At 34.9% G+C, this 15,531-nt stretch overlaps 2 protein-coding genes across 2 annotated transcripts; both read left to right on the forward strand.

The window, feature by feature from the left end:
• Positions 1-330: 330 nt before the first annotated feature.
• On the forward strand, positions 331-6,571 carry LOC129806399 (probable multidrug resistance-associated protein lethal(2)03659). Its single transcript, XM_055854960.1, has 7 exons — positions 331-707; positions 830-1,000; positions 1,073-1,455; positions 3,193-4,376; positions 4,438-5,173; positions 5,232-5,462; positions 5,574-6,571. The coding sequence occupies exons 1-7, from the start codon at positions 532-534 to the stop codon at positions 6,482-6,484; spliced, it is 3,792 nt and encodes a 1,263-aa protein (XP_055710935.1). The 5' UTR covers positions 331-531; the 3' UTR covers positions 6,485-6,571.
• Positions 6,572-6,576: 5 nt separating this feature from the next.
• On the forward strand, positions 6,577-11,373 carry LOC129806390 (probable multidrug resistance-associated protein lethal(2)03659). The gene is made up of 7 exons (XM_055854948.1): positions 6,577-7,233; positions 7,305-8,205; positions 8,372-9,173; positions 9,234-10,051; positions 10,112-10,592; positions 10,660-10,872; positions 10,940-11,373. Exons 1-7 carry the CDS (start codon positions 6,733-6,735, stop codon positions 11,241-11,243), a joined length of 4,020 nt encoding a protein of 1,339 aa, XP_055710923.1. The 5' UTR covers positions 6,577-6,732; the 3' UTR covers positions 11,244-11,373.
• The last annotated feature ends 4,158 nt before the right edge of the window (positions 11,374-15,531 follow it).

Consider the following 15,531-nt stretch of genomic DNA (forward strand, 5'->3'; position numbering starts at 1 on the left):
TAGTGTCAAATGGCAGTTTGGAGTGGATGAAACTGGTCCAGAAGGAGCACTGGTTGGGTCAAGATTTTTTTCTAAATGGAGAAAAATGCTGAGGGGAAAGCACAAATTTCCCTAAAGTTCGAAATATGGTATGGCAGATTTCCCAGAAAGTGTTCAAGAATAGATGACTCTGAAGCACTGTTGGCACTTGCGCATTCCGGATAGAATACCTATGTATATATGCAAACTCATCTCTTTTCCGTTGAACTTCGTGTCAGGCCTCCGCGTGCTCCGCGCGCTTCGCGTGATTCTTCCAACGGAGATCCAAGAAATGCAAAATCGGAATAGTTGAGAATCTGCCAAGACAATGAATTTTACAATGGAAACAGTCTCTTATCTTATCTGACCGTATTAACAGAGAGGCACAATCACACAAAGAAACTCGAAAGAGAGAAATTCTCAGTTCACGTCTAACAGTGATGGTGTGTGGACATTCCGTGGAAGAATATTGCAATGTGATCAAAGTTTTAGTGAAAATTAAAATATAGAATAATGGATAGAAATTTACCAAATAATCCACGAGAAAATGCAAATTTTCTCTCGAAGCTCACCTTTTTCTGGATGATCAGTCTCTTTAAACGCGGATATAGAAAATCCCTGGAACTACAGGATCTCTATAAGCCTCTAATTGACGACAGATCAGCAGTACTGGGTGATCGTCTCGAAGAGTAATGATAGAGATTAAGAATACACTTTATCTCTGTAGCCACTCCACAAATTATTCTGTAACACTTGGCACCCACAGACAGCAAATCACCTCAGCGATAATCATTGTCATTCTCTCCTCCAGAAAATGGCAAGATCAGCTCAGGAACACATCAGCTAGGCCTTCTCTTATCAGAGCGATAGCAATCACGTTTTGGCGCGAGTACGTCTGTCTTGGCCTGATTGTTGTGACGAATGACTTTGTAATAAGACTGGGGCAACCGCTATTGCTCCGTCGACTTTTACTCTATTTTCGGTGATTAAATTAAATTGGCTATATAGCACCAAGTGAGTGCCTCTTCATTCATAAATTTCCCACTATCTGCAGGAAGAACACCGACATTCCCCATATTGAAGCTATCATCTGTGCCATTGGAATTATACTGCTCAATGCACTGGGTGTCTTCACCTCCAACCACATCACCTTCTGTGGATGCCACAATGGCATGAAAGTACGCGTGGCTGTTTGCAGTTTGGTTTATCGAAAATCCCTCCGTCTGTCCAGGGCAGCTCTGGGAAATGTGGCGCCAGGAAAGGTGGTCAATCTTCTCTCCAACGATGTCAATCGCTTCGATATGGTTTCCGTGTTCGTGAATTGGCTCTGGTCAGCACCTCTTCTTGCTCTGACTATTGGCTACATTCTCTACGAACTCGTGGGTATTCCCGGACTCATTGGCATCGTTATAGTTCTTATCGTCATGCCACTGCAATGTAAATATTACCACTCTTTATCTAAACTTCCTTTTGGATTTGCTACCTGTTTAAAACACATGCACTTAAACTTTTCTTATAAACATTTTTTTAAGAGATAAGCTAATGTAACTGTCTCTCTAAAACCTTAACCCACTAAAAATGATAAGGACATTGTTGTTTGACCGAGAAAAATATTTAAATTTTAAGAGAATATAACATAAAATCAGAGACAACTACCTTGCTAATTTAATATGTGAATCTAAAAAAACAATAAAGTATTTAGTAGGAAAATTTTAGATAACTTGGGCTATGATTAATTTTTTTTTGCTAAGAAGTGCTTTAGAGATTTATTATTTATTGAAAAGAATTATTTCTTACAAACATCTTCAAAAATTTCAACTTTTCAATAATGGACACTTTTGTAAAAAGCTAAAAAAAAATTTGGTCAGCAAATGTTTAATCAGTATATTCAATATAAAATTTTAAAGGCAGTCAATCATCATAAAAGTTTTAGTAAAAGGAAACTAAAGAGGTTTTCATTTCAGTTGCAAACGTCTTATATGCTAATTTATAGAAATTAGAACCATTTATTTAAGATTGAAGTTTTTTACTGATCAAATTACTACGGGAAAGTGCCCATTGCCCGTGCTTTACACGGTCCCAAGCTTTATAATGACTAAATTTTTCCTATGTTTTTCAATAAATGTGAATCATTGCACTAATATTTAAAAAACTAGGGTACAGTGTCCTGTTTTAAAATATATTGCGGAGTCATATTTATTCAGAGACATAAGAAAAAAATTAGTCTTTATAAAGCTTGGGACCGTGTAAAGCATGGGCAGGGCACTTTCCCCTATATTTTTCTTTAAAAATTTATCAATTTTATTTTTATTGACCAAATTTAAGTTTTTATTGCCCATTCGTTTTTTTTTTTGTACTTTTGAAGATCAGTCTGTTTTACTATCGTGAAGATACCGGTGAGCGTCGGGGATATGGGTCAGCTCAGAAAAACAACAATTTTTCCCAAAGCTTTCGGCTCAGACTCCAAGCCTTTCTTAGTGGTCAAATCTAACAATTCTTTGCTTTGTCATATGGTCTAGGTCTAGGGATTCACGGGATATGGGATTTTGAGGGAACTGAACTTTAAATTCTAATATTTTGTTAATTTTATGGCACTTGAAAATAAACTTTGTGAGAACAAAATTCTCACAAAGAAGACAAAAAAGAATGAAGCCAAATTATTTTCAAAATCCAGTCAAAATTAATACCTTCATCTAAAAAAAATCAATAAACAAATGTTTATATTTTTTTTTTCATTCCGAAGAAATATTTTTAGAAGTAATTTCGAGATTGAAATAAAATTTACATTGTAGGAACTCATACACTTGCATTTAAATTGTGAATTATTTTGGGAATAAAATGACTTGCTCTTGCCTTAATTTAAGATCAGCTTCTCTTTTGTGTCATCTCATGTAGTTAAGCACAGTGAAATCTCAAATATTTGGGTTATTTTCTCATTGAGCTACATTCTAATTGCATTTGGAGATTAGAATCTGGCGTGTGGTGTGAGAACTTTGTTGATATTTTTAAAATCCTTGATAAACAATTTTCTTTATTAATTATACATCTTTGTTTATTAAACAAAAATTTTGATAGTGAGAATCATCATAATTTATTAGCTATTGTTGTTGTTGTTGTTTTTGATAAATTTATTGATTTATTTACATTTGGAATAATTATTTCTCATTTTGTCAGCATTTACAGGACGTCTGGCTTCAAAGTATCGCCTCCAAACTGCATTGAAAACCGATGAAAGAGTCAGATTTATAGATGAAGTGATATCTGGTGTACAAGTGATTAAGATGTATGCCTGGGAGAAACCAATCTCATCACTGATAACATCAGCTCGACGATTTGAGCTGTCTATTATAAGGAAATGTGCAAATCTTAGAGGAGTTTATATGGCCTTTTCCCTTTTTACCACAAGATTTGCCTTATTTGCAGCCATGGTATCAATGACCCTTTTAGGATATGAAATGACTGCAGCTAGAATCTTTATGATTTCTGCATACTACAACATCCTCGGTCACACAATGTCTCAAATGTTTGTCCGAGGAGTCGCTGAGGTATCTGAGGCAAGAGTGTCACTTAAGCGACTTCAGCAGTTTCTAGAACTCGAAGAGCATGTACCACAAATTACCGGAGATAATGGAAAAATTGATGAAACTGATTCTCTTCTTCATACGGTCGTTCCTACGGAGCATAAACAAGAATTATCTATTCCCGATAGTATAGCAATTTCTTTGAAAAATATAAGATGTCGTTGGGAAAATTCTATAAAGTTTATCAACAAAGAAAAGATTTTATTCAACAATAAGAATCAATTGACGCTCTCAGACATAAACTTGGATATTAAGTCTGGACATTTAATTGGAATAATTGGAGCTGTTGGATCAGGAAAATCATCTTTAATAGAGACCATTTTACGTGAACTACCGCCTGAATCAGGCAGTGTTGCGGTCAATGGAAGGGTTCTCTATGTCTCCCAAAATCCTTGGATTTTCGCAGCAACTCTGCAGCAAAACATTCTCTTTGGCCAGCCAATGAGACATGCTCGATATCAACAAACTCTCTCAGCATGTGCCCTTGTGGATGATCTTAAACAATTCCCACAGGGAGATAGAACTATTATAGGGGAACGAGGATCATCCCTATCAGGTGGGCAAAAGGCCCGTGTTAACTTAGCTCGAGCGGTTTATCAGGAAGCAGACATTTATTTATTGGATGATCCTCTAAGTGCTGTGGACACTCATGTAGGTCGACAATTATTTGATGAAGTAATGGGCCCTAAAGGACTACTTCATCAATCAACAAGGATCCTTGTCACTCATCAAATCCATTTTCTTAAAGAAGCAGATTGGATAATTGAACTGAAAGAGGTAACATTTAAAAAAAATCAGTAAATAATAATTATGCTAAAATTAATTTTAAAAATTCCAGGGACGAATTCGTAGACAAGGATCCCCATCGATGATTTTTGAGGACACTGAAGAAGCCCTTTTGCTTGAAAACATTAAGAATAATAGAATAACTCAAGAGTTAAATGGAACATTCACAGAACAAAGCAATGAAAAGTTACCCAGCCTAGAATTGGAAAAATCCTCGGAAGGAGTTGTTGACGGCTCAATTATTCTGCAATATCTTCGATCAGGAGCATCTATATGGGTTCTCCTACTAATTGTGATACTCTTTCTCCAGACTCAGATTATTGCTAGCACATCTGATTACTTTGTAGCAATTTGGACTCATCAAGGAGAATTTCATGAACCAACAAATTACTATTTAATTTTAAATGGATGCCTCGTCGGTTCTATATTCCTTCTGGCCATTATACGATCAATAGGATTCTATGAAGTTTGTATCAAAGCTTCACAAGAACTTCATAACTCTATGTTTAAAGGAGTAATTGGGGCAACAATGCATTTCTTTGAGACAAATCCTTCGGGAAGGATACTCAATCGTTTCTCCAGGGATTTAGGATCTGTGGATGAACTCCTGCCGAAGGTGCTTCTGGACGCCAGCCAAATGATTTTGAGCATTTGTGGAGCAATTCTCGTAACAGCCACGGTAAATCCGGTCTTTCTAATACCAATTGCCTTTCTTGGAGTTGTATTTATCACCGTACGTCAATGGTATTTGAAATCTTCGCGGAATATCAAGAGATTGGACGGAATAAGTAAATAGTAAGACCTTAATTATAATATTGAAGGATTAAATTGTGCTTATTTTTGCAGCCCGATCTCCTGTTTTTACACATTTGGCGGCTTCCCTAAGTGGATTATCGACAATTCGGGCTTTTGGCACGGAAACTCGTCTTGTAGATGAATTTGACACCCTTCAGGATGTTCACTCATCTGCATGGTATCTCTTCATCTGCTGTACGAGTGCCTTTGGACAAGTGCTGGATTTCCTCTGTGTTATTTTCGTGGCAATAGTAACTTTTACATTTCTCATGATTGACAATCGTAAGTCCTCTATAAGAACAATTTATACGAAAATCCCTAATGCATTTAAAAAAAATATAAATTTTACTTACAAATAAATTTCTTTCTCTTTGCAATTTTTGGAGAATCTAGAAATGATCGGGGACAAGGTTGGTCTGGCCATTACGCAGTCCTTGACACTAACTGGCCTCCTGGGCTGGGGAATTCGCCAGAGTGCAGCTACATCCAATGCTTTGATGTCAGTTGAGAGACTCCTCGAATATAAACAATTGGAGCCAGAACCACAACCAGTAATTCCAATGAAGCCAACAAAATTCTGGCCACTTTGTGGAGAAATCCTCTTTGAGAACGTGTTCTTTAGGTATCACAAAAATTCTGAGCCGGTCCTCAGAGATATTTCCTTCAGGATAGCTCCCAGGGAGAAAGTAGGAGTTGTTGGGCGCACGGGAGCCGGAAAGACATCCCTGATCAGTGCCCTATTTCGCATGGCAATTGTCGAAGGGAAAATAAAGATTGACGGAACAGATACAGCCAATTTGTCTCTTCACGACTTAAGATCTCGTCTCTCCATAATTCCACAAGATCCCGTTCTTTTCTCTGGGACTCTGAGGAAGAATCTTGATCCCTTTGGGGACTTTTCAGATGATGAACTGTGGCAAGCACTCAATGAAGTGGAGCTTAAGAGTATTTCTACGCACAAGAATGGTCTCGATATGCCCGTTAAAGCGGGAGGAAATAATTTCAGTGTTGGCCAGAGGCAGCTCATTTGCCTAGCTAGGGCGATTTTGCGAAATAATAGAATTTTAGTTCTCGATGAAGCCACTGCCAATGTCGATCCTCGGACAGATGGCCTGATTCAGAGGACAATTAAGGATCGCTTCAAGAATTGCACGGTCCTTACAATAGCTCATCGTCTCAACACTATCATGGACTCGGACCGTGTTCTTGTGATGCATAATGGAATTGTGGCAGAATTTGCAAGTCCAAAAGATCTTCTCGAAGATCCTAACAGTATTTTCTCAAGCTTGAACAGTAAATGCTAAAAAAAAAGATCGATAAAAGTGCAAAAATTAGCTTATCTATACATATCCCTCATAGGACAATAAAATGTATTTGAAAATTGTTAAAAAGTCTTTCTGTGCCTTTTGACAAAACTGGTCCTAACAAATACATCCACATCGCAATATCAGAAATTTTATCAGTAGAAAAAATCCAATATAAAGCTGGGAGATCGCATTTCCCTCTCAATTTTGTGTTGTGTGTCGAAGAAGACTGCAGTGCGAAGATCACAATGGAGGCAAAGAAGCGTCATTTGCTTCCAAATCCCTCCATCCGTGCCAATTTTTTGTCAAAACTAACATTTTGGTGGGCATTTTCAGTGATCTCAAAGTGTTTGAAGAAAATTCTCAACGTGAGTGACTTGTGGCAGCCAATTCAGCAAAATCGATCGCGTATTCTGGGCAAGCAATTAGAAAGCAAATGGGAAGAAATGAATCAACCACGACTTGCCAGGGCTCTACTTAAAACGTTCCTTAAGGATTATGGCATTAGTGGAGCTCTCATGATCTTCAGTGGCGTATTCATACGGATTAGCTTTCCATATCTCCTCAAGAGATTGTCCCTGTACTTTGTCAATCAAGATCTCAAGGACTACAAAGACGCTTCTTTCTGGGCCATTGGACTATTCTTGATGGTTACCGTTGCACTTGTGTCCAATAATCATATCGCCCATTATTGTTTCCATACTGGTTTGAAAATGCAAACGGCACTTGGAAGTTTGATCTACAAAAAAGTAAGTTACAATTGATCGTAAAGCTAAATGAAATTTTTTTCTGATAATTTTTATTCGTAAACACTTTCAAGATCCTCCGTGTTCCTAGTAAATCACTTGATAAGGATGCTATTGAGGTTCTCAAAAATACCTTCTCACGAGATCCCGGCAGATTGGATGTTATGTCCCTATATTTTCACTATCTATGGGCTTCACCCCTGCTTTTAGCCGTTATTGGAACTATTATGTACATGGATATTGGCATGGCTGCTCTTCCAGGACTCATAGTTATCGTCATAATGATCCCCTCACAGAACTTACTGAATACGTGTTGTGGAAAGTTCTCTAGTAAAATCACAGAAATAACAAAGAACCGTTACCTCAAAACGAAAGAAGTCATCGAGAATATTGAAATTGTGAAGAAGCACGCCTGGGTCAAGCATTTCAATGAGATCATTTCGAATATTCGCAATATTGAAATGAAATTCCTTCGTTATAAAATTTTTCAACATGCTATTCACGTAATCCTGATGATTTTCACTTCACGAATTGCCCTTTTGGCCACTCTGGTCACCATGGTGTACACAAACCAGAACATCAATGCCTTGAATTTATTTGCCTTCTTCTACTACTTCGACATCCTGACAATCACCGTGACTCAGATCTTCACAAGGGCGATTAATCAATTTGGAAGAACAACCTCATATCTGCGGGAAGTTGAAAAATTCCTAGATATGGAAGAAATTCCACAAAGGCTTCAGGAGAAGATTAAGAAGAAGCGTAAAGAAGGTCATACCGAAAGTGATGATAAATTTTTAGTGCATCTCAAAAATGTTTCTAGCACATGGATTCAGTCAAACAGCAAAAATACTTTCAAACTCAAGAAACTGAATGCTAAATTCCGCAGAGAAACTCTTGTTTGCATTGTTGGACCTTCCAAATGTGGAAAAACATCACTGCTACATACAATTCTTCAAGATATGTTGATCACAGGTGAGATTTTTTAATATTTTTTTTATTTAAAAGAAAAAAATCTATATTTAGCTTTTTTTTAATTTGATTGATTTTTTCTCGGCTTTGTCAACATCGCCTTAAATTTAAATTTAAATTAAATTGAAAATCTGAAAATTTTGGAATTTTATTAAATGGTTTGAAACAGGTGGACATGTAATCGCAAATGGCCCAATTGGATATGCTCCTCAAATTCCCTGGATTTTCTCATCCACTGTGCGACAGAACATCCTTTTCGGCAGTACTATGTTCTTGGATAAATATGATGCTGTGGTGAGATCGTGTGCCCTGGTTCAGGATCTCAATCTATTCCCTAATGGTGACCTAACACTTATAAAGGAAGATGAAACGATATTGTCTGAAGTTCAAAAACTGAAAGTCAATCTTGCTCGAGCTATCTATAGAGATGCTGATATCTATCTATTTGACGATAACCTCAGCAGTTTGCCTCCTTTAATGTCTCAGTACATCTTCGACAAAGTTATAGGTTCCAGTGGGCGGTTGAATAAATCTCTGAGAATTGTCGTTACAAATGAACTTCGGTACATCAACGAAGCGGACTGGGTTGTTGTGATGGACCAAAGTGGAATAGCAAACCAAGGAAAACCATCAGAATTGGACTTAAACAGTTTACCTTATCTCTCACCAGTTGATGAAAGTGTAGCAAGGAAACGCGGAAAGGAGTTATCGGATATGTACGGAACTAAAGAAAAGAAACCGTCTGGAATCAAGCCTATTGATAAGCAGAACAATGTATCTTTGGATGCTGAAGATGATGAAGATATAGATGAAAAAGTCTTTTGTGATCAGCCATCATCGTCCAAGGAACATAATTCATTCCTACGGTATATCTCGGAAGGTGCAGGAAAGTTCTATATTCTGATTTTAGGCATTGCTTTTCTCCTGCTTTATTCTATCATTGCGTCTTCAGATGCCTGGCTCACGTTCTGGTAATAGTCTTAAAATTCTTGATTTTAACAATTTTTCTATATAATTATTTGTATTTACAGGACCACAATGGAAATTGCAAAACTCGATAAGGAAAGTCTGTGTGCAAATTCATTGAATTGCTCCGAAAGTCTAATTGAACTATCTAAGCGCAATATTAGTCATTTTAGCATCTTTTACAACATATCAACTTATTCTCAAGAATTTATCATGGACAATTTTAAGCATTTGCATTTGCCCGAAACAGCGCCATACGCTCTTGTTTATACAGGAATTATTGCCTTAGCTATCATCATAGGGATCATCGTCAATATTGCCTTTTCAAGGGTATGTCTTAAGGCCAATAAAACCCTGCACAATAATCTCCTAAATAAGATTACTTCAGGCAGTATGGCATTCTTCCATAAAACACCAAATCACAAGATTCTTCGTCTTTTTGATGTCGATATGAACACCATTGACAAAACCATTCCAATGTCTTTGCTAGAAAGCATAAATCTCTTTCTCTGGATCACAGCTTGGGGACTGAGCTCTATATACATTAGTTCGAGTTTTACTATTATTCTTGTGATCATATTGCTGGTGTTCTATAAATTACAACAACGACTTCTAAGGATTACAAAAAGACTGAAGCAAATAGAAAATGCAATGAAGATAAAACTGTTGCGACACATGAATACAACAATGAAGGCTATCCCTATGATTAGAGCTTTTGGGGTGGAAGATCACGTACGAGATGACTTCGACCATTTACAAGATGTCCATTCATCCACCATATCTATGTCTATCACTGCTACATCAGCCTATTCTATGTTACTGGAATTTTTGTGTTTGATTTCAATAGGAGTTGTAATAGTTTTGACTTTCAATGGGATGATAGGTAAGAATAACTCTGATAACATTTTCAATAAGAAATTCACTTATCTTAATTTTTTTCTAGTAATCGAAGGCCAATTTTTACCCTTTGCCCTTACGCAATTTATCGGATTTGCCGGGATGTTAGGTTGGTCGCTAAAACAAAACGTCTCATCATCCGGCGAACTAACTTTAACTGATCGAATTCTTACGTATTGCACCATCAAACAAGAAGAAGACCCACCGAATCCAGAAAAAGCCCGAAAAACCTGGCCAGAATATGGGCGGGTTGTCTACCATGAAATGTTTCTAAAATACAACGAGGACAGTAATGATGTTATTTCAAAATTTTCATTCATATTCCGACCTCGAGAAAAAGTGGGGATCATCGGGGATAGTGGATCAGGAAAGACATCACTTATGAATGCACTCTATCGCATAGGAATCCTCGAAGGTTTCGTCGAAATTGATAGAATGAATATCGCTACGGTTACTCTGGAAGATGTTCGTTCAGGTATAACAACAATAACTAAAAAGCCTGCGATATTTTCTGGTACCATCAAAAGGTATGATCTAATAGGAAAACTATCTTGAGAAAAATATTTAACTTTTTTATTCATTTCTGTTAAACAGCAATTTGGATCCATTGAACGAATTTCGTTATAACGACCTACTACATGCTCTTAAAGGAGTCGAACTAGATATGTTAGATCTCAACATGGTTGTATATCACAATGGTGAAAATCTGACCCTTATGCAACGTCAACTGCTCGCATTTGCCAGAGCTATTCTCCGTAAAAATAAAATTATCGTTCTAGATGAGGCTATGTCAAACATGGATGAAAAGTATGTAAACACCAAACTCAATTTATAGTATTTTCTCACGCTTTTACATCATTTTTAAACTTTACAGGACAATAAAGATAGTTCAGAATGTTATCGCGGAATATCTGGAGGAAAGTACAATATTTAACATCACTGACCAGCTCGAACACATAATGTACGCTGATTCTATCATTGTGATTCAGAAGGGTGCTCTCTTAGAGAGTGGTCTTCCTCACGAACTCCTCCAAAGGCCTGAGACGAAATTCTATAAGATGGTTCACTCTTATAAGAAAGTTGAACCAAATAAATTGATTAAAATTGCAGAAAGTAAAATCGAAAACCATACATATTTAAAACTTTTTTTCGCAAAACCAAAAAAAGAAGATTCATAGAGTTTTATTTATCTGTACTAAATTAAAGTTAAGTGATATGTTATTGATTAAATGTTTTAAATGCTTTCTAAATATACATGACTGTACTAAATGATTTATGTAATAAAATATTAAGGCATGTAACAGCTCATGAGTGACTTATTTGGTATGACAGAGTTGAACTTCACATGTTCAAATGGTTGGACTTATACACCTCATAATATTAATGAAACGACGTCTCAAAAAATCCTGCTGGATTTTTTAATACTGGATTTTAACAAATTTTTTCTTAATGCCTATTTTATTATATAACACTTTTTATATTTATTTTATATAGCACTACGTGTTTAAGAAGAACAGATCTTCCTGAATGTGTAATTTCTATAATTACGTTTCTTGTACCTTTTTCTTCCCCCATGCTTAAATTAATAAAGTAAAATTCGAGTATTAGACGGTTATGGGCTTCTTGGTCCTTTCTTATAATTTAGTGGTTTAAAGTAACTGGAATATAAAAATGAAGAATTTCCTTTTACTTCAAATATTATTGTAAAAACAGTTTTAATTATTAAATTAGAAAATTTGGTAATTAAAAAATTAAAATGACTCATAGCTTCTTAGTTTTTCCTTTGACAATTTTTAGTACTTACCGATTTTTATTTTTACGAAAATACTACTCAATCTTCTGCAACCTAATAAAATAACCAAAATTATATTATTTGTATTCTTCAATACATACATACCTAATAAATAATAATTTAGTAACAATAGTCAGTACATCAATATGACGAGAATTATAAATCGTAAAAGCACAAAATTAGTGAAATGTTTCAGATAAAGCAAAAAACGAAGAAGTTCCCTGAACACTTTCTTTGGTTTTTTACTGACATTTTTGAATTATTTACTCGACCAAATTAAATTTATTACTTACCAATCTGCTATTTTACTAATTAAAAATGTTATTTCCCTTTTATAAATCTGTTACAACAAAATAAACATAATACAAAATTGCAAAATAAAACAAATCTACAACAGGGTTAAAACCGTCAAAGAACTGTAAAGATATCAAAATTATTTTTCATTGCTTCATATAAGAAAATAAAATCATTATAAGCGTTATAAGCAACCGCGTCGAGCAAACTGTTATCGGCGACCGAAATAAATAAAATTTACTCGAAGCGATTCTTTATGCCCAAAAATCAGTTCGCAATCAAATTTACACACATTGCGAATTGCAGGTAAGTTGAATCACAGCTACCATAAGTTTATATGGGCTTACTCTTGTTTATATGGGCCACTTCGTTCTCTTAAAACTTCTACTACAAGTAGAAGCTTTTACAAATAAGGATACCAAGCTTTCCAAGTTTATTAAATTAAAACGCTTATTACCATTAAAACACTTGAAATTAATAAGCTGCATTTTGGAAAATTGTTCCAGCTTCCAAAATCTCTATTGAAATTAGGGTTTTATAAAAGATAAAATTATGAAAATTTCAAATTGTGTATTCTCTGACATAAATCTCGATACATTAACTTTTAAATTATTTTCTATACGTCTTCTCGAATTACAGTAGAGTCTCTCAAATCTGAATCTCTCAAATTCGAATGACGTTTGGATTCAAAATATCAAATGTGGGGTTATGTTAAAAAATTCGTGTTCTGGATGAATGAAAATCATATTTATGTGCTTCTTCCTGAATGTTTACATACATTATGATCGTATAAAATAAAAGGAAGTATGTTACCACTAAGACTTGTGAGAAATTACATGAATTTGACTCAAAGTGCAATTTAATCTCACATAAATTTCGTTAGTTTTGAAAAAATCGTTCGAATTTGGAAAGTGACGAATGTCAAAAATATCCCCCGAGGGTTCGAATTTAGAAGACTCTACTGTAAAGTTACAGATTACTGGTATTACACTGAGTGAGAGAAAGTTGAGTGTTTCTAGAACACGAAATGAATGTTGTCACAACTAAAATTCAACAATCAATCAACGCACATATGAGAGTTGGAATTACGATCAAGGCTTGTTCCAACACTCATCAAGATGATTACCAAGCTTCATCGAGGGTCAGCATGACGACGCTTGTTCCAACCCTTAAGTGGAAATAGAAGCCTTTTCCTTTAAATTTTATTTTTTCAATATTTAAGTAGGAACGCATTTTTTCTGTAACATAGTTTTCTTTATTTTATTAAATTAAACAATAAATAACAAACTTTTCGATATTAACTAATTTTTTAACATGGCGTAGTTTAAAATATACTTTTTTATTATTTTCTCTTCCTTAAGCAAAGTAGCAATTTTAATTAATTTTCATTAACATTTTGATATTATTTTTTTAATATCTTCTTTTTAATATCTTCTTAAGAGGCGAAACTTAGTAAATATTTGCGTGCAATTTTCCTAGCAACGTTTAAAATCCTTATTTTTATCGAAATAGATATTAAATTTTTAGATTTCATAATAAAATATTTTGAGTCAGAGTACTTTTTTTCCCACTGGAAACAATAGTAGAATCAACAGTAGAAAAATATTTTTTTGAAATGGAATTTGGCCCATTTTAATATTATATTTTAATAGCTAGTCCAATGCCTCCGATTTTCTGAAAAGAACTATATGTGAAATAAGAAGGAATATAGAGATAAAATTGAATTATTCGAAGCTTGAGTTGTTCGAAGGTAGCACGCTTTCCCCTATGAAGAGGAATGTAGGCACAGTTCACTCACAGTGAACCTTCAAACGATGCGAATTTTCTCTTTGCAAAGAGCTGGTTTACCATATCTCATCTCGTCTCATGAGGTTAATAATTATTTCTCTTGTGGGTGAGAAATTACGAACTAGCCCTTTGCAACCAAAGAGAAAATTCGCTTCGTTTAAAAAACGGTTCACTGTGTGCGAACCATGTCTACATTCCTTAAGACATTTTTACTCTACTGCAAATTCGTTCAGTTCAACAAATTTTCGACTTCTGATTTATTTCAGTTGTAGATATTTTATTTTTATAAAAGTGCATTTGCGGTAAAGTCTCCAATTGCAATGTTCTGTAAGGGATATTCCACATTGATCAACTGATTTACCTTAAATTATGTGTCAACGAATTTTGGGAATTTGTAATAGTGGCCGTCCAAATACACATAGAATGCAGACTAAGGTATTTTTCCTCCTCGATGGTGTTCCTCCAAAACAGTCACAGGATCATTTATAACCGGAAGAATAACCTAGCTTTTGACTGTCAACTAATATTCACCTTTTGTCCTAGATTTGCTCGAAGTTTTGCTGAAACTTGGAGGTACACTGAGAAAAAAAGAGGGTGCGATTAACTTTTTTTCCTCATAACTTTAACACTTTTTAGGTGTAAAAATATATCAACATTTTTTAATGTTATTTTTACACCTTTTGAGGGTAAAATCAACATGAAAAGAGGGTAACTTTAACCCCCAATACACCTAAAAAGGATAATATTTAGACCGATTTCGAATCAATACTGCAGGGTAAAATTAACATTTCCGGAATGTCATTTTAACTTTTTCGGATTTCTCTCAGTGCAGTAATGATTTCTTGTAAAGAAATGGGATGAAATCTTCACTTTATGATATTTAAACATTGAAATTTTCTTCTTTACCTCACCTGTATTATCAGTTTAAATAATGTTTTGAGTCTAATCTTAACACTCATTAAAATAGAAATAAATTTTGATTTAGCACTCAATATAGGGTTTGAGCGGTTTGAGTGTAATATCAAGTCTCATTCCGTGCGGAGTTATTTCAATACTCATTTGTTTTAAGAACGTCCGTTAGTATACTTTCATTATTTTGATTCAAAAGTATGGCATTAAGAGCTAATCTTTATGATTATCAAAGCTTAACTAAACACTTGAACTCCTGAATAGTTGCCATAAGGAATTGTTACGTCAAATGCTGATTGTAGTGACGTTGTATTTTTGATCATTTTGATTTTTCTAGTATATGAGATATTTTATTTTACTGGTCATAATGTATGCTGATAAGTAAATAAATTCATTGTCTTTGTCTTATAAAGGCAATTGTGGGTTAACTTTAAAATATAGTCTTAAGATCAAAGAAATTCGTAGACCGTTATATACAATGAATGTCAAGATAATACGAGTAATCTTTATCAGTATCACCGCTGGACAATGAGCCTATAATATTCCTAGTCACAAAATGATCAGCAATTTTCAGCTTATTTCCCACAATTATCTCTATCTTATCTAGAAGAGTACACCCTCTATTGCTTTTTAAACTCTGCCTTGTCTAATTGAAGAGCGGTTGGAGACAATTTCATTCTATT

The sequence above is a fragment of the Phlebotomus papatasi genome, chromosome 1 (assembly GCF_024763615.1).
Source record: "Phlebotomus papatasi isolate M1 chromosome 1, Ppap_2.1, whole genome shotgun sequence".
In the NCBI taxonomy this organism is placed as follows: domain Eukaryota; kingdom Metazoa; phylum Arthropoda; class Insecta; order Diptera; family Psychodidae; genus Phlebotomus; species Phlebotomus papatasi.

Bases quoted from the DNA above. Each gene is read 5' to 3' on its own strand.
- LOC129806399 (XM_055854960.1), top strand. From the start codon at position 532: ATGGATAGAAATTTACCAAATAATCCACGAGAAAATGCAAATTTTCTC. The intron at 1,456-3,192 runs GTAAATATTACC...TCATTTTGTCAG, and splicing joins TATCGTCATGCCACTGCAAT to CATTTACAGGACGTCTGGCT. The intron at 5,174-5,231 runs GTAAATAGTAAG...TTATTTTTGCAG, and splicing joins CAAGAGATTGGACGGAATAA to CCCGATCTCCTGTTTTTACA.
- LOC129806390 (XM_055854948.1), top strand. From the start codon at position 6,733: ATGGAGGCAAAGAAGCGTCATTTGCTTCCAAATCCCTCCATCCGTGCC. The intron at 9,174-9,233 runs GTAATAGTCTTA...TTGTATTTACAG, and splicing joins GATGCCTGGCTCACGTTCTG to GACCACAATGGAAATTGCAA. The intron at 10,873-10,939 runs GTATGTAAACAC...TAAACTTTACAG, and splicing joins ATGTCAAACATGGATGAAAA to GACAATAAAGATAGTTCAGA.